General features: G+C 46.2%; 1 protein-coding gene across 1 annotated transcript in view; it reads right to left on the reverse strand.

The window, feature by feature from the left end:
• The window catches only part of LOC311105155 (uncharacterized protein), a gene marked incomplete at both ends in the record, with an annotated part of 271,628 nt that overhangs the window by 41,542 nt on the left and 202,766 nt on the right, over window positions 1-27,320 (reverse strand). Inside the window, 9 exons of the mRNA XM_084147197.1 lie at window positions 3,044-3,067; window positions 3,310-3,387; window positions 3,500-3,544; window positions 3,635-3,679; window positions 4,932-4,985; window positions 5,153-5,179; window positions 5,353-5,379; window positions 10,724-10,840; window positions 12,867-12,938. Of these exons, the coding sequence (XP_084003323.1) occupies window positions 3,044-3,067; window positions 3,310-3,387; window positions 3,500-3,544; window positions 3,635-3,679; window positions 4,932-4,985; window positions 5,153-5,179; window positions 5,353-5,379; window positions 10,724-10,840; window positions 12,867-12,938 (489 nt within the window). The remainder of the gene's footprint in view (window positions 1-3,043; window positions 3,068-3,309; window positions 3,388-3,499; window positions 3,545-3,634; window positions 3,680-4,931; window positions 4,986-5,152; window positions 5,180-5,352; window positions 5,380-10,723; window positions 10,841-12,866; window positions 12,939-27,320) is intronic.

The following is a 27,320-nucleotide window of genomic DNA, read 5'->3' on the forward strand; positions in this document are numbered from 1 at the left end:
TAAGGCATGAACGGGAAAAAGTTTGTCAACAGGTAGGAGAGGGATCCCTAAACCTACACAAAACTTCCGATCAACAAAATTCCCAGCTGCGCCTGAATCTACTAGCGCCTTATGCTGGGAATGAGGTGCAACCTGTGGAAAACAAACAGGTATACAAAAGTGCGCAACAGAGAGCTCTGGGTAAGTGGGATGTCTACTCACCTGGGAGGCCCCCCCAGTGCGTAGCCTGTTGTCTTCTCCCCCGGAGAACCCTCCCCAGCACCTGGCCGCAGTGTGCCCTCCACGACCGCACTTGGTGCAGGAGACAGGCCCCCTCGGGCTCCTCCTCCTCCTTTCTCTAGCGCCGGCACCCCCGAGCTCCATAGGGCTCGGCTCAGAGGTGCCGGAGGGCGGAATGGACGGACCCCCCTCGGGACGTCCACGGGTGGCCAGCAGGGTGTCCAGATGGATGGACATATCGACCAACTGGTTGAAGGTAAGATGGGTATCCCTGCAGGCCAACTCACGTTGAACGTCCTCCCGTAGGCTACATCGAAAATGGTCGATGAGGGCCCGTTCATTCCACCCTGCGTCCGCCGCTAGAGTCCGGAACTCTAGAGCAAACGCCTGTGCGCTCCTCCTCCCCTGTCTCAAGTGGACTAGACGCTCCCCCGCCGCTTTGCCCTCAGGTGGATGGTCGAACACGGCCTTGAAGCGACGGGAGAACTCGGCGTAGGAGATGGTGTTGGCGTCCATCTTCCTCCACTCGGCGTTAGCCCACTCCAACGCCTTGCCCGTGAGACAGGAGATGAGGGCGGAAACGCTCTCGTGTCCCGAGGGCACCGGGTGTACAGTGGCCAGGTAGAGCTCCACCTGCAGGAGGAACCCCTGACACCCGGCAGCTGTTCCGTCATACGCCCTCGGGAGCGAGAGCCGAATCCCCCTGGGTTCCGGACCTGGGACTGGTGGACCGGCCGATGGGGTTGGCAGGGTAGGTGGAGGCGTGGGTACCCCGCTGGCCTCCCATCGGTGCAAGGTGTTGATGACGTCCTGTAGAGCGGTCCCCAGTTGTCGTATCTGGTCATCTTGGCCGCGGACATGCTCCTCGAGCGACTCAGGCGTAACTGCAGATCCTGCTGATTCCATTCTGGTGTGTGATTCTGTCAGGGGTGCTGAAGGTGGGTGTGGTGCATGAATCAAGCGCAGGACGCAGAGGCTCAGTCCAAAAGACTTTAGTGCAATATTCACGTAGAGAAATAAGCACAATAAGCCCGAAGGCGAAATCACGGCGCACACAGGCGTCAAATAAACGGCGCACTAACATGTGCGAAAAACCTCTCCAAAACACTGGAGGGAAGTACGTAGCTCCAACACGAAAACAGAAGAGCAATCACACACAAAGACAAACACAACCAACGAGAACTAAATAGGACACTAACGAGGACTAACAAGACACAGGTGTACAACATAAAGACAAAACCAAACGAACATGAAACATCGATCGGTGGCAGCTAGTACTCCGGGGACGACGACCGCCGAAGCCTGCCCGAACCAGGAGGAGGAGCAGCCTCGGCCGAAACCGTGACAACTATTAGCATCCATAGCATCCTAACCTCTCCTCACCACAGACTTTAATGGAGCAGGATGGAGTAACTCACTCAGGGCAGGAGAATGGAAACGCTGGACTCAGACTGACATTCTCTCAATGCAGCATGGATGGTTTCCTGGGTTAGGGCTGAGACGGCTGACCCTAGGGCTGGGGCTAATGCATGGTTCTATTTCTGGATGCTGTATTAAGGATGTGGAGACCATGGTGCTTCCTGTGGAGGTTAGAGATGAGTGACAGGTCGGTTCCATCATGCCCCCTGGTCCCCTCCGCCACAAAGCAGCGGTTGTGTGTACCCTCTCGAGCACGACGTGGTCTTGAAGCAATAAAAGATGGAAATCATATTAATTCCCAGAGGAGTATAATACATGCAGATTCTCCCTCTCTACCAGGTTTTAGTTCTGTGCTCCGTCAAAACCATGGCAATGGAAAAGATTTACAAACAACTATTGTTCCAAGTTGCTCCATCTTCTGAAACGACGGCCACCCACACAGATAATTTGAAAGCCGTAAAAAACAAATGAATAAATTCTGAAGCGCCACACAATGTTTACTACCAAGTTCATCACTCAAATATTACAGCGGATGGAATCAATATGTCACATCGTGAAGCAAGTGAAATGATAAACAACTGATTTGGGTTGGGCCAGAGTTCACCTTCCCAAGGTTGGCTCTCTCTAAACCTTATTAGGAGAGAGTATGTAAACTGAGGTAGATAGGCTTCAGAGCACTGATAGGATCTCAGGTCCATGTTGTGATCAGCTCATGTGTATGGGCTGCATGCATGGGCCTACTTTAGACCTGGTCTCCAGGGATCCCTGTACTTAGTGGTTTTTAATCAGAACCACACGTCATTGAAGAGATAGGGATCTGTTATTAGCATGTAGCATGGGGCCCTGCAGGAAATGTTAAACTTGTAGTGTATTTGAGGTTTAAAAAGGCTTCTGAAGTTTGTATTTTCCACTGAAATTTCAGACTTGATTTTCCCTTAAAAAACACTTTTCAATCCCTACACAAAAGTCCATTAATTATAATCCACAAAATAATTCACATTTCCTGTTGCTGCATAATTATTTTCCTGCTGTAGCAAACTGGCTCAAATTAAGATCCTACATCATGAGCGGATAGTGGACGGTAGCAGCAGACTTTGGTTACATGTATCTGGTTAGTAGAGTGAGTTAGTTGTGGTGACGGAGTAGTGACATTAATATGTCTGTGGCAGGGCTGTGGGATAGAGTTTCCTCCTTACACAAACACACAGAAACAAACGGGATATTCACACTGGTCTTAGAAGTTAGATGTGTACACTCACGTGTGTGTGTGTGTGTGTGTGTGTGTGCGTGCGTGCGTGTGCACGCTCACGTGTATGAGTGTATATGCCTACGTCTAAGTATCAGTGTGTGTGAGAACAGTCTCAGATCACAACATCTACAACACCATGCAGTGACAGTGGATTACCCTGACACTGATAGTCTGGATGGCCTGTCAGGGAGGAACAGCAGCATGTTAAGTCTGTCTGAATATACTCTAGGGGTAGAGTTGCAAAATTCGAGTAACTTTCCCAGAATTCACAGGGCTTCCAGAAATCCTTCCAACTAGGATATCCGGAAAACCTGTGAATGTTGGGAATGTTACCTGAATTTTGCAACCCTATCTAGGAGAGTCTATGGACCTTCAAACACACACCAGGTATATTGTATACATCTCTGACTGGGAGGACTCACCTGGAAGGCTTCTAGCAGCTTCCCATTGAAGTCAATGACCTCAGTAGAGCCTGGAACCCCCTTCTCACCATGGTAACCCTGAGAGGAGAGGAACAGAGAGAGGGGGGACTTATAAGCATACAATAATAACATGAGAAATTAGGTGACAGTTAACTGATCTTTGGTGGGTTAATAGACTGTGTATATCTACCATGTCTCCCTGGGCTCCTTGCTCTCCGATATCTCCTTTGTCTCCCTACAAAATACACACAAACACAAATGTATTGTCTGTGTCCACAAGAAACTATCTTTAGTGTATCTAGAGGTGACAGGATATGTCTCATACCTTAAACCCAGGGAGTCCGACCATGCCCCTCTCACCAGTCTGCCCCTGTTCACACAGAGGACAGAGACAAGGCATAGGGGTTAGAAAGCCACTTCACAATAAGAGACATGACTATATCCTAAACTGTAGGAGGATTGCCTGTTATAGTCAATCCGTTCTGTAGTGGTATAACATTAGCTGAAAGGGGTAGTGGTGAAGGACAACACCAAAGGAACTGAGAGGGATAAACACTATAGAACAGGCCTGTAGTAGACATGTGTTACAGGCTGTAGAGAGGCCAGCCAGTCCAGCAGGCCTTTATTTATCCCTGGCCATCTGAGCTGGAGCAGTAACCACAAACATCAGCTCGTTTCAACTCACTGCCAGACAGCTATGTGTCCCAGGAGTGTGTTCACACACACTTCATGTTGTGCCCCGTAGCTGATAGAGGGGCCAAGTGGCCGGCATCTGGGGTCTCTGCAGTATTTAAATACCGTATGACATCACTGGGCCAGGGGAGAGGGGTTAGGACTGGCTAGAGGCTGGCAGGACCTCGGACCAGAGAGAAGAGAGAGATGGTGAGAGAAAGAGAGAGAGAGAGATGAGGGGAGTACAAATGAGAGAGAAAGCAATGTGTTTGATATATTTATGAAGAACCATGCTTCCCACCCAAGACCTGTTAAGAGCGATAAACTCCAGACAGAAAGAAGTGAAGAAAGAGGAATGAAAGAGAGAGAGATATGAGAGGCAGGGACGGACAGAAAGAGAGAGGGATATGAGAGGCAGGGACGGCCAGAAAGAGAGAGAGATATGAGAGGCAGGGACGGCCAGAAAGAGAGAGAGATATGAGAGGCAGGGACGGCCAGAAAGAGAGAGAGATATGAGAGGCAGGGACGGCCAGAAAGAGAGAGGGATATGAGAGGCAGGGACGGCCAGAAAGAGAGAGAGATATGAGAGGCAGGGACGGCCAGAAAGAGAGAGAGATATGAGAGGCAGGGACGGCCAGAAAGAGAGAGGGATATGAGAGGCAGGGACGGACAGAAAGAGAGAGAGATATGAGAGGCAGGGACGGCCAGAAAGAGAGAGTGATATGAGAGGCAGGGACGGACAGAAAGAGAGAGAGATATGAGAGGCAGGGATGGCCAGAAAGAGAGAGGGATATGAGAGGCAGGGATGGACAGAAAGAGAGAGAGATATGAGAGGCAGGGACGGCCAGAAAGAGAGAGAGAGAAGATAATAAGAGAATAAAACACAGGTGGTCTGTTGCTAGTCTGACAGAGAGATAAAAAGAGGGTGTTAGCATTAGCATCATCTTCACCTTTGACCCTGGGGGTCCCTGTGGTCCTGTGTATCCTGGTTCACCATCTTCACCCTGAGAGTGCACAGGGGTTAACAAAGGTCAATACTCCAGCATATACCTCATTGCATACATAGGCATCTATGCAGGTATACACTTCATGTATTTAAAGTGTACTTTATATATGCTTATACGTGTACCACTGTGCTATGTAGTGTGTGTAGGAACTTAGAGAGACTTACCGGCTTTCCAGGTGAACCTGCATGTCCCTGTGAATGACAGAGATGTAGTTGGTGCATCATATCTAAACTCTTCTGTAACTGCTAGTGCCCGAAACTAAATAACATGATTCTAGGTACAGTACTATATAATATGCTAGTGTACTAGTAAAACAGTCAAAAACACAAAGAAACATTCAAATGTGTATAACAATCAGACTCACGTCCATACCGTCGCGACCAGGGAAACCCTGTGTAGAACAAAGCAGAAAATCACACATCAGGATCCCCACAGACATTGTGTATTCTGAGGAGTAGCCACTAGAGGTCAGTGCTATATCAGCCTACAGAGAGTTATGGTTAGGTGCCTGCTATCATGCTATGTACAGTATGTTGAGCTGTTTTTGACTACCCAGGGCCATATACACTGAGTGTACAAAACATTAGGAACACATTTTACATTTACATTTTAGTCATTTAGCAGACGCTCTTATCCAGAGCGACTTACAGGAGCAATTAGGGTTAAGTGCCTTGCTCAAGGGCACATTTACGTCATTTAGCAGACGCTCTGCTCTTTCCATGACATAGGCTGAACAGGTGAATCCAGGCGAAAGCTATGATCCCTTATTGATGTCACCTGTTAAATTCACTTCAACATGTGTCTCAGTTGATAGAGCATGCCGCTTGCAACGCCAGGGTTGTGGGTTTGATTCCCACGGGGGACCAGTATGGAAAAAAAGTACAAAAATGTATGTGCTCACTACTGTCAGTCGCTCTGGATAAGAGTATCTGTTAAATAACGGTACCTCTGTTTATCATGATGTACTCTTTCTCTATCAGTATACATTATATTACATTATACACCATCAAACACAGAATGTCTAGAAATTCTTGGCTGGAACCCAATGGTGATTAGAATGAATCCGGGCGTCCGTGTTCCATGTGGATGTATTGTATGCTTGGTGTACATTTTTTACATTTCAGTCATTTAGCAGACGCTCTTATCCAGAGCGACTTACAGTTAGTGAGTGCATACATTTTTTCTTTTTTTTCATACTGGTCCCCCGTGGGAAACGAATCCACAACCCTGGCGTTGCAAACGCCATGCTCTACCAACTGAGCTACACGGGACCATGTGTAGAACCATGTGTGTTGAAGTCCTCCATGGAGAGGCCAGGTCAAGGAGTTGGCCTTGGGGGTGTTGTGTAAGTAGCCCCTCAGACAGGGGCGGCCTGTTCAATAGGGCGATATGGGCGACGCACTGCCAAACGGGAAAAGGAAGGGATTTTTTTTCTAATCAATTATATCACGGCAACAGTAGTTATCAGTGTTGTAATCTATACGTCTGATCTGCCACAGTGCCACACTGCCACTAAATGTCGAATCAGGCTAAAGTCGTGCTTCAAATGGCTCCCCCCCCTTTTGGGGCGATTTCAGTCAGGTTGAAAATCGCCCAGAAGTCTCTCATAGCCTCTAATGTAAAATCTATTTTTTTCAAATTTCAGAGCCTTCAATACAATCTCTATGGGTGTCTGAGGGCTTGCACTTACGCGCTTTCGTCATACGTAACGTAACGTAACCATGAACGTAACTGAGAAAAGAGCGGATTGTGTCTTTGAAAGAAGTTCCTTTTTGTCGGCGAACAAATGAAGATAAATTGGCAACGAAACAATTAGGACCTCCCAGACCAAATTTAATAATTCAACAGGTTTCTACTAAAGGCGGAAAGTCCTACACCCGAGGATTTTCCAAAAATTGGTACGAACGGAAAAATAACATTGCCACTCAACTTGATGAGGGATACAGGCTAGCTGTCCGCCGCCACAACGATGAGGTTAGTGTTGATAATCACAAGTTTACTGGAGAACTGAGACCAAGTAGAGACTTTGGACAGGGTGGATATGGTATAATAAAGGCAGTTTATTCAGAGGTAAAGATATCTGGAATCGCGTGCACGGACCCGTTCGTCAAACTCTTAGGGAGCTATAAATTAAGCCCCATTACTTACCATATCAGATAAGAGAAATTGCTGCAGCTACATATATTTTACATCCTGGCCCTACATAGTTCACTATTTGCATCACTTACCAAAATATTACATGTGGTCATATATGCTTGGAAAGTGGAGATGCCATAGAACGTCAAAAAAGTAAACATTGCTGGAGACACATTGCCGTTTTGGAGAAGACATCGCGTTTGCTAGCGAAGAGATTTGTTGTGGCAAATGAACTTGGGCTGGGAATTGCCAGGAACCTCACGATAAGATATATGCATCAGCATTGCGAGTCTCATGATTCTATACGTATTGCGATTCGATACTGTGATTTTATTGCGCACCATATGTCTGTTGCAGAGGGATCAGAAAGCCATGAGAACGAGTTTTGATCAGTCATGGAAATAAAAGTGCTGAAAACAAATTGGCTCCCAATGTGAAAAGATTGAGAACAAGCTATGAAGGAACAATAATGGTGTTTTGGTGCAGGTACAGCCAACTAGCGCTAAAATATTGCGATATTGTCAATACAGTATATCGTAAAGTATCACTATGTAACTCGATTTCTTTCACCCCAATCCCTCAAATTAACGGTAAATAACTGAATTGTTTGCCCCACATTTAGCTAAGATGATTAGCTAGCCAGCTAAAATGTTTTATTTAGTTAGCAGTCGCATCTACAATAGTTTACTGTCAATAACATGTCTCCAAAAATGACGTGGTGTCTCCAATTGTGTTGACATTTTACAATTGCGATGCGCATCCATGAGTATCCACTTTCTGTAGCTCAGCTGGTAGAGCATGGCGCTTGTAACGCCAAGGTAGTGGGTTCGATCCCCGGGACCACCCATACACAAAAATGTATGCACGCATGACTGTAAGTCGCTTTGGATAAAAGCGTCTGCTAAATGGCATATTATTATTATTATTATTATTATCTGAAGAGAGCCCCGAAACATTGTGTGCAGACATTTTATGCAATAAATGAAGTAGGTTGAATCTAGTAGTTCTGATCTTCTGATTGGTCCTGATGAGTTGGGCGAGGTCCCCTCCAGGCTACTGTCACTGTTGCATTGGCTCTGAGTCGGGTTCTCTGTCTTCAAATGTTCAGCCTAAGAGAGGGGATTTTTGTGTGTGTGTGTGTGTGTGTGTGTTTAACAGTGATGATGTGTGTGTGTGTGTGTGTGTGTGTGTGTGTGTTTAACAGTGATGATGTGTGTGTGTGTGTGTTTGTGTGTGTGTGTGTGTGTGTCCTCAGAGCAAGAACTCGTGAGTTGGAAGAACTGAGAGGCCTATGGCGTGGGTGTTGTCCTTGGCCACCTGCTGACAAGGCTGACAAGATAGGACCCTTTTGTCCATTGTTATTGGATAGGAACAGAACTTATAACCAGCTCCTGACCTAAATAGATCTTAGCACAACATTTTACTCAACATATCATATTCCATATTCACTATAACAAATATATTTACTACGACATTAGCAAGAACCGCCACATCCTCAGCCGGCTAATCCAGTGTGTGAAGTTTTGCGGAGTGTTTGAGTTAGCTTTGCGAGGCAAAGATGAAACTGAGGGCTCCACCAACCCTGGTAAGCCAACACTTTTGAGATCAGTCAATAAATGCTTCTGGTATTGACTTATATGCTGCCCCTGTCTTCATGTTGTTGCTGGACATATCTTTTTTAAAATGTGTGTAGGTCACCTAAATCATCAGAAAAATTGCCCCCCCTGAGAATTTTTTCAGGAGCCGCCACTGCCCTCAGACAGACAGACAGCTCTCTCAGATCTCTCAGGTCTCTCAGGTCTCTCAGCTATCTCAGCTATCTCAGGTCTCTCAGGTCTCTCAGCTATCTCAGGTCTCTCAGGTCTCTCAGGTCTCTCAGGTCTCTCAGGTCTCTCAGGTCTCTCAGGTCTCTCAGGTCTCTCAGCTATCTCAGGTCTCTCAGGTCTCTCAGCTATCTCAGGTCTCTCAGGTCTCTCAGGTCTCTCTCAGGTCTGTTCTCTGTTTATCTACTCCAACACTTACTGCTCTACTGTAATACATACTAGAATGTGAGGTTACTCTAACTAACTCTCTCCTCATATTTCCCATTTTCTCCATTGCCTACTTGAGAACAGGGATGTGTTCCATCTGGCTTCCTTCCTCTCTCTCTAAACGTATGGGTGCACGCACGTACCCAGACCGCCACACACACTCTCCACTCACCTCTGGACCCTATTGTCTACTTGTTTCCCTCTCACCAATAACTCTTCTCCTCTCCTGTCTGTTGCCCTTCGATGCCACGATGCCACTGGGCAACCGTTTCCCAAGTCTTCTGCCCTCTCTCCTTACCATACTCCCCTTATTATGACATCTGATGACATGGTGGGCAGCATGTCCCTGGCCCTCTGTGCTCTCTCTCTCTCTCTCTCTCTCTCTCTCTCTCTCTCTCTCTCTCTCTCTCTCTCTCTCTCTCTCTCTCTCTCTCTCTCTCTCTCTCTCTCTCTCTCTCTCTCTCTCTCTCTCTCTCTCTCTCTCCCTCTCTCCCTCTCTCCCTCTCTCTCTCTCTCTCTCTCTCTCTCTCGCTCTCTTTCCATCTCTCTCTTTCCATCTCTCTCTCTCTGTAATGAGGAGGGTTTAAGGTCATTCACTCAGGGAGAAACAGCAAAACAATCCTCTCATTCTTCTCTGTGTTTCTCACACGTCTGTCTTCAACATGGACAGGGCTAGCAGAATCCCCCCTGCTTTGTTTTGTGTTCTGCAACTCCTTTAATGAATTCAGAAAGGACATTAAATAAGGACCAGGTTAAATACATGCCATCTCTTACTGACATTTTCCATTTCATTCCAGCTTCGAAACCATGCCAACTGCCAATATGGTTAACAGTGCTGATCCTTAACCCCTCCTCCCCTCCAACCACAGTTTGAGCCAGTTGTTCTAGATGAACCAACCCCAGGCTGGGTTAAAATGTATCTAGAGAAACAGTGATGGCCTAAGGCTAAAGAGCTATTGTTTGGCGAGGCAGGGAAACTGTGGGGGGGGGGGGGGGGGGGGGGGTTATGGAAGGCTGGGAGAGACTAAGACTAGCTGGATCACTTTGTGGCCTTCTCTTACAGAAACCAGATGAGGCCTATTTTGGGCTGTTTTAGGTAAGTCGCAGCTCGCTGGCAGCACAGTAGGCTTCGGTCAACATGGGGTCACTGCACTCTGAGTAGACCCTTCCCCCTCACTCTCCATCACTGTCACACCCCTGTGGTCAACACAACCAGATCAACACGGTTGTGGTCGACACAGCTATTGAGGACTGAGGTGTTGGAGTGACCAGAAACTAATGGTGGTAACCTAGTTCTCCATCATCAGCTGGAACTAAGAGAGAACACAGTGATGGTAAACAGAAGGAGAAACTGAGTGGGGGGAAACGGGAGGAGAGCGCCATGGAGACAATGGCAAGTTATGTGTTTATGTGGGTGTAAGTGGGTGTAAGTGGGTGTATGTGGGTGTAAGTGGGTGTAAGTGGGTGCATGTGGGTGTATGTGAATCCATTGTGCGTATGTATACATGTGTATATTTTAGCTTTACCTGTAGGTGTGTGTGATATTTGTGTGTAAGGTAATGCTGTTACCTGTTCTCCAGCCGGGCCACGGGGCCCGTCTTTGCCTGTGTTCCCAGGAGGGCCTCTGGGGCCAGGAGACCCTGGGGGTCCGGGGGGGCCTGGGGGGCCAGCTGACCCCTGGTCACCCTGCAGGACGACACATCAGAGGGAAAGAAAGGGATGAGAGAAAGATGGAGACAAACAAATACACCCACACTAACACACACCCACACTAACACACACCCACACTAACACACAGCCACACTAACACACACCCACACTAACACACACCCACACTAACACACACCCACACTAACACACAGCCACATTAACACACAGCCACACTAACACACAGCCACACTAACACACTAACACACAGCCACACTATCACACACCCACACTATCACACACCCACACTAACACACACCCACACTAACACACACCCACACTAACACACACCCACACTAACACACAGCCACACTAACACACACCCACACTAACACACACCCACACTAACACACACCCACACTGACACACACCCACACTGACACACAGCCACACTGACACACACCCACACTAACACACACCCACACTAACACACATCCACACTAACACACACCCACACTAACACACACCCACACTAACACACACCCACACTAACACACATCCACACTAACACACAGCCACACTAACACACAGCTACACTAACACACAGCCACACTAACACACACCCACACTAACACACAGCCACACTAACACACACCCACACTAACACACCCACACTAACACACAGCCACACTAACACACACCCACACTAACACACAGCCACACTAACACACACCCACACTAACAAACACCCACACTAACACACACCCACACTAACACAACACCCACACTAACACACAGCCACACTAACACACAGCCACACTAACACACACCCACACTAACACACACCCACACTAACACACAGCCACACTAACACACAGCCACACTAACACACAGATACACTAACACACATCCACACTTAACACACATCCACACTAACACACAGCCACACTAACACATACCCACACTAACACACAGCCACACTAACACACAGCCACACTAACACACAGCCACACTAACACACAGATACACTAACACACACCCACACTAACACACACCCACACTAACACACACCCACACTAACACACACCCACACTAACACACAGCCACACTAACACACAGCCACACTAACACACAGCCACACTAACACACACCCACACTAACACACACCCACACTAACACACACCCACACTAACACATGCAAACTCTCCCGGCATGAGATGTGTTAACTAAGTATTAAATATAACATAAGCTGAACTGTGAAATGAAGTGTTTCATTTCTTCCTGTGGTTGATCTAGCCAAAATGAACCACCTCGCATGAAAGGGTGTTTTACCAATGGAAATGCAATCTACATGGCAAATACTTCCCTCCTTGGTACTTTTTAACTTCCCTTAACACAATTAGCACAATCCCACTAAGGAAAATCCACACCAGTATTTTCACACTGTGGTCAAGTAATCTAATCTAATGCTTAAAGTAGACCCATGTCATGTTAGTGTTTCCCTGCTCTGTTCTTGTATAACTGGATCCATTGCTTTAACCAGAGTCTTCTCATGGTATTCACATGGACATTCCCATGGATATTGTGGTGAGATGTGAGAGAAGGGCCTTTTCATTTAGACTGATACTCTCAAGGTCTTCACCCATCAAACTCTAGGCCTGTCTCCCTGTGTAGATAATTAGTATAGCTCCACCAACAAAGCTGTTCTATTTCTAATGTAATGAAAAGCACACATTCCTAAAGCCGCTCTAACATGTGGCCCTGCAGTCCTCCTCAGAGGGGGTTTCTATTGGTTTGCCATGTTTCAAAACAGGCATCATAGGAACACACACATACAACTGAACACAGCACATCCTGAAGTAAACATCCAATAACATTTGCATGAAGAGGTGGATGAACTGAGACAGCAGAAGAGAGCTGGGGAAGTGTGAGGAAGCAACAGAGAGAGAGAGATAATGAAGAAAAGGGTGAGAGATATGATATCAAGCAGTGAATGAGAGATATCAACCAGCAGTGAAAGGGTTAAAGGTGGTTAGAGGTCCACACATGCTTAGTGGAGGTGTACCTTCATTAAGCGTCTCTGGAAGTTGGACTGGTCACCAGACATAAAGCCATGGTCATAGCGGGGAAAGACCATCTGAACCAGGAGAACAGATGAGAATAGGAAAAGAGAGAGAGAGGGAAGAGAGGGAAGAGGAGGAAGAGGAGGAAGAGAGGGAAGCAGAGAATAGAGCACAGAGAGGGTGCAGAGCAGAATATTGAAAGGGAACAAGACAGAGAGAGAGAGAGATAGAGGGAAAGAAAAACATAGAAAGATTACAGGCTGCAGCTTCCCTCCATTCTCCAGGAGAGACAGAGTGGTGCTGAGGAAAGAGTGAGGATCCAGGTAAGAGGTCAGGGTTGAGGGGTCAGAGGTGACCCAGCAGCTGTAGTCCAGCGGAGAGAGACAGGAAGATCAGCAGAGCATTAGAGAACTGCGGGTAGACCAGAGCTACGGAGGGACAAACCTTGACGGTGAGGATCTGATTACTGTGCAGACCAGCGTATGAGCTGTGGGGAGGAGGGCCCTAGGGGAGGAGAGGGGGGAGGAGAGGGGAGGAGAGGGGAGGAGAGGAGTGGAAAGGAAAGGAGAGGGGGAGGAGAGAGGAGGAGAGGAGAGGATGGAAGAGGGGGGAGGAGAGGAGAGGAGGGGGAGGAGAGGAGAGGAGGGGGGTAACACAGAGGAGGGTGAGTCACCTGTCGGAGGAAAGGTGGAGCACCATGTGGCTACTGTATATGCACCTAACAAGGTTGCAAACCTCAAGTAACAGCGAGCTACCAAGGTTGCAGACCTCAAGTAACAGCTAGCTGCCAAGGTTGCAGACCTCAAGTAACAGCGAGCTACCAAGGTTGCAGACCTCAAGTAACAGCTAGCTGCCAAGGTTGCAGACCTCAAGTAACAGATAGTTACCAAGGTTGCAGACCTTAAGTAGCAGCTAGCTACCAATGTTGCAGACCTCAAGTAGCAATATGTGGACACCTGCTCGTCGAACATCTCATTCCAAAATCATGGGCATTACTATGGTGTTGGTCCCCCCTTTCCTGCTAGAACATCCTCCACTCTTCTGGGAAGGCTTTTGACTAGATGTGGGAATTTTGCTGTGTGGACTTGCTTCCATTCAGCCACAAGAGCCTTAGTGAGGTGGGCACTGATGTTGGGCGATAAGGCCTGGCTCGCAGTCGGTGTTCCAATTCATCCCACAGGTGTTCGATGGGATTGAGGTCAGGGCTTTGTGCAGGCCAGTCAAGTTCTTCCACACCGATCTCAACAAACCATTTCTGTATGGACCTCGCTTTGTGCACAGGGGCATTGTCATGCTGAAACCGGAAAGTGCTTCCCCAAACTGTTGCCACAAAGTTGGAAGCACAGAATTGTCTACAATGTCATTGTATGCTGTAGCGATAAGATTCCCCTTCACTGGAACTAAGGGGCTTAGCCCGAACCATGAAAAACAGCCCCAGATCATTATTCCTCCTCCACCAAACTTTACAGTTGGCACTATGCATTCGGGCAGGTAGCATTCTGCTGGCATTCACCAAACCCAGATTCGTCAGTCGGACTGCGAGATGGTGAAGATTTATTCATCACTCCAGAGAACGCATTTCCACTGCTCCAGAGTCCAATGGCGGCAAGCTTTACACCACTCCATCCGACGCTTGGAATTGCGCATGGTGATCTTAGGCTTGTGTGCGGCTGCTCGTCCATGGAAACCCATTTCATGAAGCTCCCGACGAACAGTTCTTGTGCTGACGTTGCTTCCAGAGGTAGTTTGGAACTCGGTAGTGAGTGTTGCAACCGAGGACAGACGATTTTTACGGACTACACGCTTCAGCACTCGGCGGTCCCGTTCTGTGAGCTTGTGTGGCCTACAACTTCGCGGCTTAGCCATTGTTGCTCCTCGACGTTTCCACTTAACAATAACAACAGTTACAGTTGACGAGTGCTCCATTTTATACACCTGTAAGCAATGGGTGTGGCTGAAATAGCCGAATCCACTAATTTATATGTCCCTTTCTTCATAATAATGTCTCTTTAAATACGCCCCGTCTCTCGCTTTTTCTATAAAACAATGTAGAACAAAGGAGGCTGTGTTTGGAGGCTGTGTTTGGTCAAGCCCAACAGACAGTAATTGTGATCATTTCCTTATGAGCTGAACAGAACACAGAGTCTCATACCGTAGACCAGCTACAGTTGAGTTCCCTCCCTCACAAAACATATGGATGGGAGAGAGGGATGAAAGAGAAGTGGTGGGAGAGGGAAAAAAGTAGAGAGAGCGGGAGGGAGAGAGAGAGAGAGAGAGAGAGAGAGAGAGAGAGAGAGAGAGAGAGAGAGAGAGATCACCCCCCCCCCCCCAAGTCAGGCCCCCTCAGATCAGACCTATGTCCCTCCTACCCACCCCATGCCCCCCACTACCGCAAAGAGGGCCTCAACATGAAAGTCACACATACGCAAAGGCCGTGAGCAGGCAAACAGGCCCAACACCCACTCTTACACTAGCCCAAGCCAATGGCATGTACCAGATGCTCAGCAGGCTCTGCTCACACTTACTGGTCTGAGGCCAAACCGACTAATAATATTGGACACTTTATGGAGCACAAAGCCTTCACTATCTCATCCTGGAATATCCAAGGCCTGAGGTCATCTGCCTTTGGCCTAAAGAGCAGGAACCTGGACTTCACCAAAGAAATCATAAATACAGACATTGTCATCCTACAAGAAACATGGTATAGAGGAGATGGACCCACTGGTTGCCCTCTAGGTTACAGAGAGCTGGTAGTCCCAACCACGAAACTACCAGGTGTGAAACAGGGAAGGGACTCAGGGGGTATGCTAATTTGGTATAGAGCAGACCTAACTCACTTTATTAAATTAATCAAAACAGGAACATTTTACATTTGGCTAGAAATTCAAAAGGAATTTTCTCAACAGAGAAAAATGTCCTCCTGTGTGCTACCTATATCCCCCCACTAGAATCCCCATACTTTAATGAAGACAGCTTCTCCATCCTGGAGGGGGAAATCAATCACTTCCAGGCCCAGGGACATGTACTAGTCTGTGGCGACCTAAATACCAGAACTGGACAAGAACCTGACACCCTCAGCACACAGGGGGACAAACACATACCTGGTGGTGACAGCATTCCCTCCCCCATATGCCCCCCTAGGCACAACTACTACAACATAACCAACAAAAACGGGTCACAACTCCTGCAGCTCTGTCGCATACTGGGTATGTACATAGTCAATGGTAGGCTTCGAGGAGACTCCTATGGTAGGTACACCTATAGCTCATCTCTTGGCAGTAGTACTGTAGACTACTTTATCACTGACCTCAACCCAGAGTCTCTCAGAGCGTTCACAGTCAGCCCACTGACACCCCTCAATCATGAGGCATCAAAGCCAAAGGAACTGAATAATGTTAAGATATGCTATTGATGGAAGGAAAGTAGTATAGAAACCTACCAAAAAACAATTAGGCAACAGCAAATTCAATCCCTTTTAGACAACTTCTTGGACAAAACATTTCACTGTAATAGTGAAGGTTTAAACTTGGCAGTAGAAAACCTAAACAGTATATTTGACCTCTCAGCTTCCCTATCAAATCTAAAAATGTCAAACAGAAAACCAAAGAAAATGAATAACAATGACAAATGGTTTGATGAAGAATGCAAAAACCTAAGAAAGAAATTGAGAAACCTATCCAACCAAAAACATAGAGACCCAGAAAACCTGAGCCTACGCCTTCACTATGGTGAATCACTAAAACAATACAGAAATACACTACGGAAAAAGAAGGAACAGCACGTCAGAAATCAGCTCAATGTAATTGAAGAATCCATAGACTCTAACCACTTATGGGAAAATTGGAAAACACTAAACAAACAACAACACGAAGAGTTATCTATCCAAAACGGAGATGTATGGGTAAACCACTTCTCCAATCTTTTTGGCCCTATAACAAAGAACAAACAGCAAAAACACGTACAGTTGATGTCGGAAGTTTACATACACTTAGGTTGGAGTCATTAAAACTCGTTTTTCAACCACTCCACAAATTTCTTGTTAACAAACTATAGTTTTGGCAAGTCGGTTAGGACATCTACTTTGTGAGTGACACAAGTAATTTTTCCAACAGTTGTTTACAGACAGATTATTTCACTTATAATTCACTGTATCACAATTCCAGTGGGTCAGAAGTTTACTTACACTAAGTTGACTTTGCCTTTAAAGAGCTTGGAAAATTCCAGAAAATGATGTCATAGCTTTAGAAGCTTCTGATAGGCTAATTGACATCATTTGAGTCAATTGGAGGTGTACCTGTGGATGTATTTCAAGGCCTACCTTCAAACTCAGTGCCTCTTTACTTGACATCATGGGAAAATCAAAAGAAATCAGCCAAGACCTCATAAAACATATTGTAGACCTCCACAAGTCTGATTCATCCTTGGGAGCAATTTCCAAACGCTTGAAGGTACCACGTTCATCTGTACAAACAATAGTTCGCAAGTATAAACACCATGGGACCACGCAGCCGTCACACCGCTCAGGAAGGAACGTACTTTGGTGCGAAAAGTGCAAATCAATCCCAGAACAACAGCAAAGGACCTTGTGAAAATGCTGGAGGAAACAGGTACAAAAGTATCTATATCCACAGTAAAACAAGTCCTATATCGACATAACCTGAAAGGCCGCTCAGCAAGGAAGAAGCCACTGCTCCAAAACCGCCATAAAAAAGCCAGACTACGGTTTACAACTGCACATGGGAACAAAGATCGTATTTTTTTGGAGAAATGTCCTCTGGTCTGATGAAACAAAAATAGAACTGTTTGGCCATAATGACCATCGTTATGTTTGGAGGATAAAGGGGTAGGCTTGCAAGCCGAAGAACACCATCCCAACCGTGAAGCACGGGGGTGGCAGCATCATGCTGTGGGGGTGCTTTGCTGCAGGAGGGACTGGTGCACTTCACAAAATAGATGGCATCATGAGGAAGGAAAATTATGTGGATATCAGTCAGGAAGTTAAAGCTTGGTCGCAAATGGGTCTTCCAAATGGACAATGACCCCAAGCATACTTCCAAAGTTGTGGCAAAATGGCTTAAGGACAACAAAGTCAAGGTATTGGAGTGGCCATCACAAAGCCCTGACCTCAATCCTATAGAAAATGTGTGGGCAGAACTGAAAAAGTGTGTGCGAGCAAGGAGGCCTACAAACCTGACTCAGTTACACCAGCTCTGTCAGGAGGAATGGGCCAAAATTCACCCAACTTATTGTGGGAAGCTTGTGGAAGGCTACCCGAAACGTTTGACCCAAGTTAAACAATTTAAAGGCAATGCTACCAAATACTAATTGAGTGTATGTAAACTTCTGACCCACTGGGAATGTGATGAAATAAATACAATCTCATTCGCTCTACTATTATTCTGACATTTCACATTCTTAAAATAAAGTGGTGATCCTAACTGACCTAACACAGGGAATATTTACGAGGATTAAATGTCAGGAATTGTATAAAACTGAGTTTAAATATATTTGGCTAAGGTGTATGTAAACTTCCGACTTCCAACTGTACATGATCAAATACAAATCTTAGAATCAACTATTAAAGACTACCAGAACCCACTGGATTCTCCAATTACATTGAATGAACTACAGGACAAAATACAAACCCTCCAACCCAAAAAGGCCTGTGGTGTTGATGGTATCCTCAATGAAATGATAAAATATACAGACCACAAATTCCAATTGACTATACTTAAACTCTTTAACATTATCCTTAGCTCTGACATATTCCCCAATATTTGGAACCAAGGACTGATCACCCCAATCCACAAAAGTGGAGACAAATCTGACCATATTTGTGATATGCATCAACAGCAACCTCTGCATTATCATTAACAGCAGACTCGTACATTTCCTTAGTGAAAACAATGTACTGAGCAAATGTCAAATTGGCTTTTTACCAAATTACTGTACGACAGACCACGTATTCACCCTGCACACCCTAATTGACAAACAAACAAACTAAAACAAAGGCAAAGTCTTCTCATGCTTTGTTGATTTCAAAAAAGCTTTTGACTCAATTTGTCTACTGTTTGATGATGATCTGGTGCTTCTGTCCCCAACCAAGGAGGGCCTACAGCAGCACCTAGATCTTCTGCACAGATTCTGCCAGACCTGGGCCCTGATAGTAAATCTCAGTAAGATAAAAATAATGGTGTTCCAAAAAAGGTCCAGTTGCCAGGACCACAAATCCAAATTCCATCTAGACACCGTTGCCCTAGAGCACACAAAAAAAACTATACATACCTCGGCCTAAATATCAGCGCCACAGGTAACTTCCACAAAGCTGATGATCTGAGAGACAAGACAAGAAGGGCCTTTTATGCCATCAAAAGGAACATAAAATTCTACATACCAATTAGGATCTGGCTTAAAATACTTGAATCAGTTATAGAACCCATTGCCCTTCATGGTTGTGAGGTCTGGGGTCTGCTCACCAACCAAGAATTCACAAAATGGGACAAACACCAAATTGGGACTCTGCATGCAGAATTCTGCAAAAATATCCCCTGTGTACAACTTAAAACACCAAATAATGCATGCAGAGCAGAATTAGGCTGATACCCGCTAATTATCAAAATCCAGAAAAGAGCTGTTCAATTCTACAACCACCTAAAAGGAAGCGATTACCAAACCTTCCATAACAAAGCCATCACCTACAGAGAGATGAACCTGGAGAAGAGTCCCCTAAGCAAGCTGGTCCTGGGGCTCTGTTCACAAACACAAACAGACCCCACAGAGCCCCAGGACAGCAACACAATTAGACCCAACCAAATCATGAGAAAACAAAAAGAGAATTACTTGACACATTGGAAAGAATTTACAAAAAAACTGAGCAAACTAGAATGCTATTTGGCCCTAAACAGAGAGTACACAGTGGCAGAATACCTTACCACTGTGACTGACCCAAAATTAAGGAAATCTTTGACTATGTACACTCAGTGAGCATAGCCTTGCTATTGAGAAAGGCCGCCATAGGCAGACCTGGCTCTCAAGAGAAGATAGGCTATGTGCACACTGCCCACAAAATGAGGTGGAAACTGAGCTACACATCCTAACCTCCTGCAAAATGTATGACCATATTAGAGACACATAGTTCCCTCAGATTACACAGACCCACAAAGAATTTGAAAACAAATCCAATTTGGATAAACTCCCATATTTATTGGGTGAAATACCACAGTGTGCCATCACAGCAGCAAGATTTGTGACCTGTTGCCACAAGAAAAGGGCAACCAGTGAAGAACAAACACCATTGTAAATACAAACTATATTTATTTTCCTTTTCGTACTTTAACTATTTGCACATCATTACAACACAGTACTATATATAGACATAATATGACATTTGAAATGTCTTTATTTTTTTGGAACTTTTGTGAGTGTAATGTTTACTATTAATATTTATTGTTTATTTCACTTTTGTTTATTGTCTATTTCACTTGCTTTGGCAATGTAAACATATGTTTCCCATGCCAATAAAGCCCTTCAATTGAATTGGAATTAAATTGAGAGAGAGAGAGAGGGAGAGAGAAAGAAAGAAAGAAAGGGAGATGAAAAGAGCGAGAGATAGAGAGAGAAAGAGAGAAAGAGATAAAGAGAGAGAGAGAGAGAGAGAGAGAGAGAGAGAGAGAGAGAGAGAGAGAGAGAGAGAGAGAGATATGCCAGTCTGGTCATGAGGTTTCTGTTAGTGGGCTGCGTTGATCGTTGGATAGCTGAGGTTTCTGTTAGTGGGCTGCGGTGATCGTTGGATAGCTGAGGTTTCTGTTAGTGGGCTGCGGTGATCGTTGGATAGCTGAGGTTTCTGTTAGTGGGCTGCGGTGATCGTTGGATAGCTGAGGTTTCTGTTAGTGGGCTGCGGTGATCGTTGGATAGCTGAGGTTTCTGTTAGTGGGCTGCGGTGATCGTTGGATAGCTGAGGTTTCTGTTAGTGGGCTGCGGTGATCGTTGGATAGCTGAGGTTTCTGTTAGTGGGCTGCGGTGATCGTTGGATAGCTGAGGTTTCTGTTAGTGGGCTGCGGTGATCGTTGGATAGCTGAGGTTTCTGTTAGTGGGCTGCGGTGATCGTTGGATAGCTGAGGTTTCTGTTAGTGGGCTGCGGTGATCGTTGGATAGCTGAGGTTTCTGTTAGTGGGCTGCGGTGATCGTTGGATAGCTGAGGTTTCTGTTAGTGGGCTGCGGTGATCGTTGGATAGCTGAGGTTTCTGTTAGTGGGCTGCGGTGATCGTTGGATAGCTGAGGTTTCTGTTAGTGGGCTGCGGTGATCGTTGGATAGCTGAGGTTTCTGTTAGTGGGCTGCGGTGATCGTTGGATAGCTGAGGTTTCTGTTAGTGGGCTGCGGTGATCGTTGGATAGCTGAGGTTTCTGTTAGTGGGCTGCGGTGATCGTTGGATAGCTGAGGTTTCTGTTAGTGGGCTGCGGTGATCGTTGGATAGCTGAGGTTTCTGTTAGTGGGCTGCGGTGATCGTTGGATAGCTGAGGTTTCTGTTAGTGGGCTGCGGTGATCGTTGGATAGCTGAGGTTTCTGTTAGTGGGCTGCGGTGATCGTTGGATAGCTGAGGTTTCTGTTAGTGGGCTGCGGTGATCGTTGGATAGCTGAGGTTTCTGTTAGTGGGCTGCGGTGATCGTTGGATAGCTGAGGTTTCTGTTAGTGGGCTGCGGTGATCGTTGGATAGCTGAGGTTTCTGTTAGTGGGCTGCGGTGATCGTTGGATAGCTGAGGTTTCTGTTAGTGGGCTGCGGTGATCGTTGGATAGCTGAGGTTTCTGTTAGTGGGCTGCGGTGATCGTTGGATAGCTGAGGTTTCTGTTAGTGGGCTGCGGTGATCGTTGGATAGCTGAGGTTTCTGTTAGTGGGCTGCGGTGATCGTTGGATAGCTGAGGTTTCTGTTAGTGGGCTGCGGTGATCGTTGGATAGCTGAGGTTTCTGTTAGTGGGCTGCGGTGATCGTTGGATAGCTGAGGTTTCTGTTAGTGGGCTGCGGTGATCGTTGGATAGCTGAGGTTTCTGTTAGTGGGCTGCGGTGATCGTTGGATAGCTGAGGTTTCTGTTAGTGGGCTGCGGTGATCGTTGGATAGCTGAGGTTTCTGTTAGTGGGCTGCGGTGATCGTTGGATAGCTGAGGTTTCTGTTAGTGGGCTGCGGTGATCGTTGGATAGCTGAGGTTTCTGTTAGTGGGCTGCGGTGATCGTTGGATAGCTGAGGTTTCTGTTAGTGGGCTGCGGTGATCGTTGGATAGCTGAGGTTTCTGTTAGTGGGCTGCGGTGATCGTTGGATAGCTGAGGTTTCTGTTAGTGGGCTGCGGTGATCGTTGGATAGCTGAGGTTTCTGTTAGTGGGCTGCGGTGATCGTTGGATAGCTGAGGTTTCTGTTAGTGGGCTGCGGTGATCGTTGGATAGCTGAGGTTTCTGTTAGTGGGCTGCGGTGATCGTTGGATAGCTGAGGTTTCTGTTAGTGGGCTGCGGTGATCGTTGGATAGCTGAGGTTTCTGTTAGTGGGCTGCGGTGATCGTTGGATAGCTGAGGTTTCTGTTAGTGGGCTGCGGTGATCGTTGGATAGCTGAGGTTTCTGTTAGTGGGCTGCGGTGATCGTTGGATAGCTGAGGTTTCTGTTAGTGGGCTGCGGTGATCGTTGGATAGCTGAGGTTTCTGTTAGTGGGCTGCGGTGATCGTTGGATAGCTGAGGTTTCTGTTAGTGGGCTGCGGTGATCGTTGGATAGCTGAGGTTTCTGTTAGTGGGCTGCGGTGATCGTTGGATAGCTGAGGTTTCTGTTAGTGGGCTGCGGTGATCGTTGGATAGCTGAGGTTTCTGTTAGTGGGCTGCGGTGATCGTTGGATAGCTGAGGTTTCTGTTAGTGGGCTGCGGTGATCGTTGGATAGCTGAGGTTTCTGTTAGTGGGCTGCGGTGATCGTTGGATAGCTGAGGTTTCTGTTAGTGGGCTGCGGTGATCGTTGGATAGCTGAGGTTTCTGTTAGTGGGCTGCGGTGATCGTTGGATAGCTGAGGTTTCTGTTAGTGGGCTGCGGTGATCGTTGGATAGCTGAGGTTTCTGTTAGTGGGCTGCGGTGATCGTTGGATAGCTGAGGTTTCTGTTAGTGGGCTGCGGTGATCGTTGGATAGCTGAGGTTTCTGTTAGTGGGCTGCGGTGATCGTTGGATAGCTGAGGTTTCTGTTAGTGGGCTGCGGTGATCGTTGGATAGCTGAGGTTTCTGTTAGTGGGCTGCGGTGATCGTTGGATAGCTGAGGTTTCTGTTAGTGGGCTGCGGTGATCGTTGGATAGCTGAGGTTTCTGTTAGTGGGCTGCGGTGATCGTTGGATAGCTGAGGTTTCTGTTAGTGGGCTGCGGTGATCGTTGGATAGCTGAGGTTTCTGTTAGTGGGCTGCGGTGATCGTTGGATAGCTGAGGTTTCTGTTAGTGGGCTGCGGTGATCGTTGGATAGCTGAGGTTTCTGTTAGTGGGCTGCGGTGATCGTTGGATAGCTGAGGTTTCTGTTAGTGGGCTGCGGTGATCGTTGGATAGCTGAGGTTTCTGTTAGTGGGCTGCGGTGATCGTTGGATAGCTGAGGTTTCTGTTAGTGGGCTGCGGTGATCGTTGGATAGCTGAGGTTTCTGTTAGTGGGCTGCGGTGATCGTTGGATAGCTGAGGTTTCTGTTAGTGGGCTGCGGTGATCGTTGGATAGCTGAGGTTTCTGTTAGTGGGCTGCGGTGATCGTTGGATAGCTGAGGTTTCTGTTAGTGGGCTGCGGTGATCGTTGGATAGCTGAGGTTTCTGTTAGTGGGCTGCGGTGATCGTTGGATAGCTGAGGTTTCTGTTAGTGGGCTGCGGTGATCGTTGGATAGCTGAGGTTTCTGTTAGTGGGCTGCGGTGATCGTTGGATAGCTGAGGTTTCTGTTAGTGGGCTGCGGTGATCGTTGGATAGCTGAGGTTTCTGTTAGTGGGCTGCGGTGATCGTTGGATAGCTGAGGTTTCTGTTAGTGGGCTGCGGTGATCGTTGGATAGCTGAGGTTTCTGTTAGTGGGCTGCGGTGATCGTTGGATAGCTGAGGTTTCTGTTAGTGGGCTGCGGTGATCGTTGGATAGCTGAGGTTTCTGTTAGTGGGCTGCAGTGATCGTTGGATAGCTGAGGTTTCCGACACCACAGCCTCTCTCCCCCTCTCTTCTGTCTCATTCACTCACTCATTCCTACCGTGAAGACCACATATGATCATCCCTCAGAGCACAAAGTCTCACTGTAGAGGGATTGTTACACACTCATTTCCACCTATACCTCATACACACTGTACAACCTGGCTCAGTGTGTGTATGTATGTATTGTGTAAAACTCTGGGATCTTCTCATACAGCATCAGGCTGACATTAAGACAACCAGTCATTTAGCTTCCAAGCCCCCATCGACCATGCCATGGTTCTACCACTGAGGGAAAGAGAGAGGAAATCTTGGTTTGGGATAAAACCCCACCATGCCCTGGTTCTACCACTGAGGGAAAGAGAGAGGAAATCTTGGTTTGGGATAAAACCCCACCATGCCCTGGTTCTACCACTGAGGGAAAGAGAGAGGAAAGCTTGGCTTGGGATAAAACCCCACCATGGCTTGTCTTGCAGCACAGTCTGAAGATGAACCTAAATACACAGTTACTGTCTGTTGGGACACAACAGTCAAGAGTATTTTCTTAAAGATGGAGAGGCTATTAAATTAGAACGTTTGTCGTCTTCTTGAAAGGTGACTTGTTCACCCTAGAGTCAAAGCTGAACCATCTTCCTATTTTCTGTGGTAGAGTGGTGAATGGTTTTCTTTATATTATTGAGTATCGTTTAATGTCCGTGCCATCCTGTGCGTGTGATCTGAGCTCACTCCTGGGCCAACACTGGCACTAATGATGACAGATCGACAGGAAGTCCCACTGACATTGATGCATGACTACTTCCTGTTTTGTGTGTCTCCTCTCATCCTCTCCAAGGGGGCAGAGGTATGAGGACAGAGAGTACAGGAATACAGGGAAAGATTATATCAGTTACTCTGTTGGCATCAGAACCAAGTAATGACAGAGCGTTGGGGGTGGGGGGGGGGGGCACAGATACAAAGATGAGTCCATGACTATCTCACTATGGTGCAGACCTACTGTCTCCTTCATCCCATTATCAAGTCCGTTTAAAACAGACAACAAAGGTAAAGACAGTAGCTGATATGTACAGTTAGAATACCACTTAACACTCATTCAGGATCTTGTATTGACTCTGAGAGCTGTTCAGAGTGATGGTGATGTCATCCATCTCTATAATTCCTCCCTTCCCTTGTCACCTGATCTATCACCACCCAGTATGGTGCCAAGCTGCAGGCAGTGAGATGTTTTGTTTTGGACAAACTTGTGTTTCTAAGTGATCCTCTGCGGCTCAGCTCTAAAGTTACCCAGGCAGATCGCAGCTAGAGGCACTGCATCCAAGTACAATATTTATCCTTTGGAATAATAGCTCATGCAGGATGCCAAAGGGATTCATTACCACACAGACAATTACCTCTAGTTCTGGCAGGATAGGCTGAGAGGCTGGGAAACGAAAGGGACTTATGATAAAAGTCAGGAATTTCTGACCGCGTCGTAAATATAGTCCTTGCAAAGCAGCACTGTCTAAATACCACTGTGTTTGTCCTGTTGACATGTAATAGCAATATCTCCTTCATTCACACACACACACCAGTGTGTGGTCTAGAGAGAGATGTGAATGAGAGACAGTGTATGTGTGACAAATGCCACCCTAGTTTCTATGTCAAAAGTAGCCAGTGACAGAAAGAATAGTAGCTGAGTATAGAGAAAAGGGTTCATACAAATCGTAGGTGGGAGACAATGTTTATCTGTAACCTGTGACCTGACCCAGAGTAACCTCATTTAACATAGTGCTATAAGATATACAGTACTGTAAACTGTTAATCTAACTAATGCCATGACCAGATATGCCCAGGGGAGCAGTTTCTGGACCCGCACTGAATAAAGTAGGAGATAAGTAAATAGATGTTAAATACAGGGATGGATGATGTCACGTCATGAAAAGAGAACAATGACAGCATAGTCCATATGCAGAGAGAGAGTAAAGCACATTGTGTTGCATTCCATGTCTGAAATGTGCTGTATAGAAAAAGCTTGATTTGATTTAGAGGTTACCTCCACAATGTGAAAAGAGATGTGAGATCGCTAGTGGTGAGCGATTAGTGCTTTTTGTGGTCAGTTTGGTATCGGTTCGATTATTAAAACATAATTACATTTAAAAAAAAAATGTAAACACTAAATGCACTATGCATTATGTGGGTTGAATGCTATAAAAACACAGAATAAAACAATTAATAAAAGTCCCATAATGGTAGTGATTGCCCATTACTGCTAATCACTTATTAACCATAATTTATTCACATTACTTTACTTTAATAAAATATTTCTGTTGTTGTGTACATTTGTTTTATTTAATGACTTTATTATTTCATTCCAAGTCATCATCTCATCTCTATAGAGCTGCTGCCTATGCTGTCTGACAAAATCACTATTTTAGTAGTTCTTCAAAGTAAATAAGGCATACTTTTATGACTGCTGAATACCAACCATATAAACTATCAATCACTTATATCATGTATTTTCAGGTAGAGATACCTCGCGTAGCAACTGCTCTCTATCCCTCTCTATCCTGCATTCTTCTGTCTCTTCTCTCTCTCTGTGTCTGCCACACACTAACCTAACGTAGAAGGCACAAAAAAGAAACACACAGACCAGACAAGTAGGCACGCAATGGATTATGGTAATTGTAGTTAATAAAAAAATCAAATCAAATCAATTTTTATTTGTCACATGCGGCGAAAACAAATACACATTACCGTGAAAGGCTTACTTACGAGCTATAAAAAAGTTCTAAAAAAGTCAGTAAGAAAAATTTGCTAAATAAACTCAACGGAAAATAGTAACACAATAAAATAACAATGACGAGGCTATATACAAGGTAACGACGACGGGTTAGTCGAGGTAATTGAGGTAGGTAGGGGTAAAGTGACTATGCATAGATAATAAACAGAGAGCAGCAGCAGTGTGTGTGAAGGAATGTGTGTGTGTGTGTGTTGGAGTGTCAGTGTAGTATGTGTGGGTATAGTCCAGTGAATGTACATCGAGCCTGTACAAGAGAGTCAGTGCAAAAAATATGAATAGATATGAATAAAATAAGGGGGTCAATGTAAATAGTCCAGGTAGCCATTTGATGAACTGTTCAGCAGTCTTATGGCTTGGGGGTAGAAGCTGTTAAGGAGCCTTTTGGTCCTAGACTTGGTGCTCTGCTACCGCTATGACTTGGTTGGCTGGAGTCTTTGACAATTTTTAGGGCCTTCCTCTGACACCGCCTAGTATAGAGGTCCTGGATGGCAGGAAGCTCGGCCCAAGTGATGTACTGGGCC

The sequence above is a fragment of the Coregonus lavaretus genome (genome assembly GCF_964263955.1).
Source record: "Coregonus lavaretus genome assembly, chromosome: 29".
Classification (NCBI taxonomy): Eukaryota; Metazoa; Chordata; class Actinopteri; order Salmoniformes; family Salmonidae; genus Coregonus; species Coregonus lavaretus.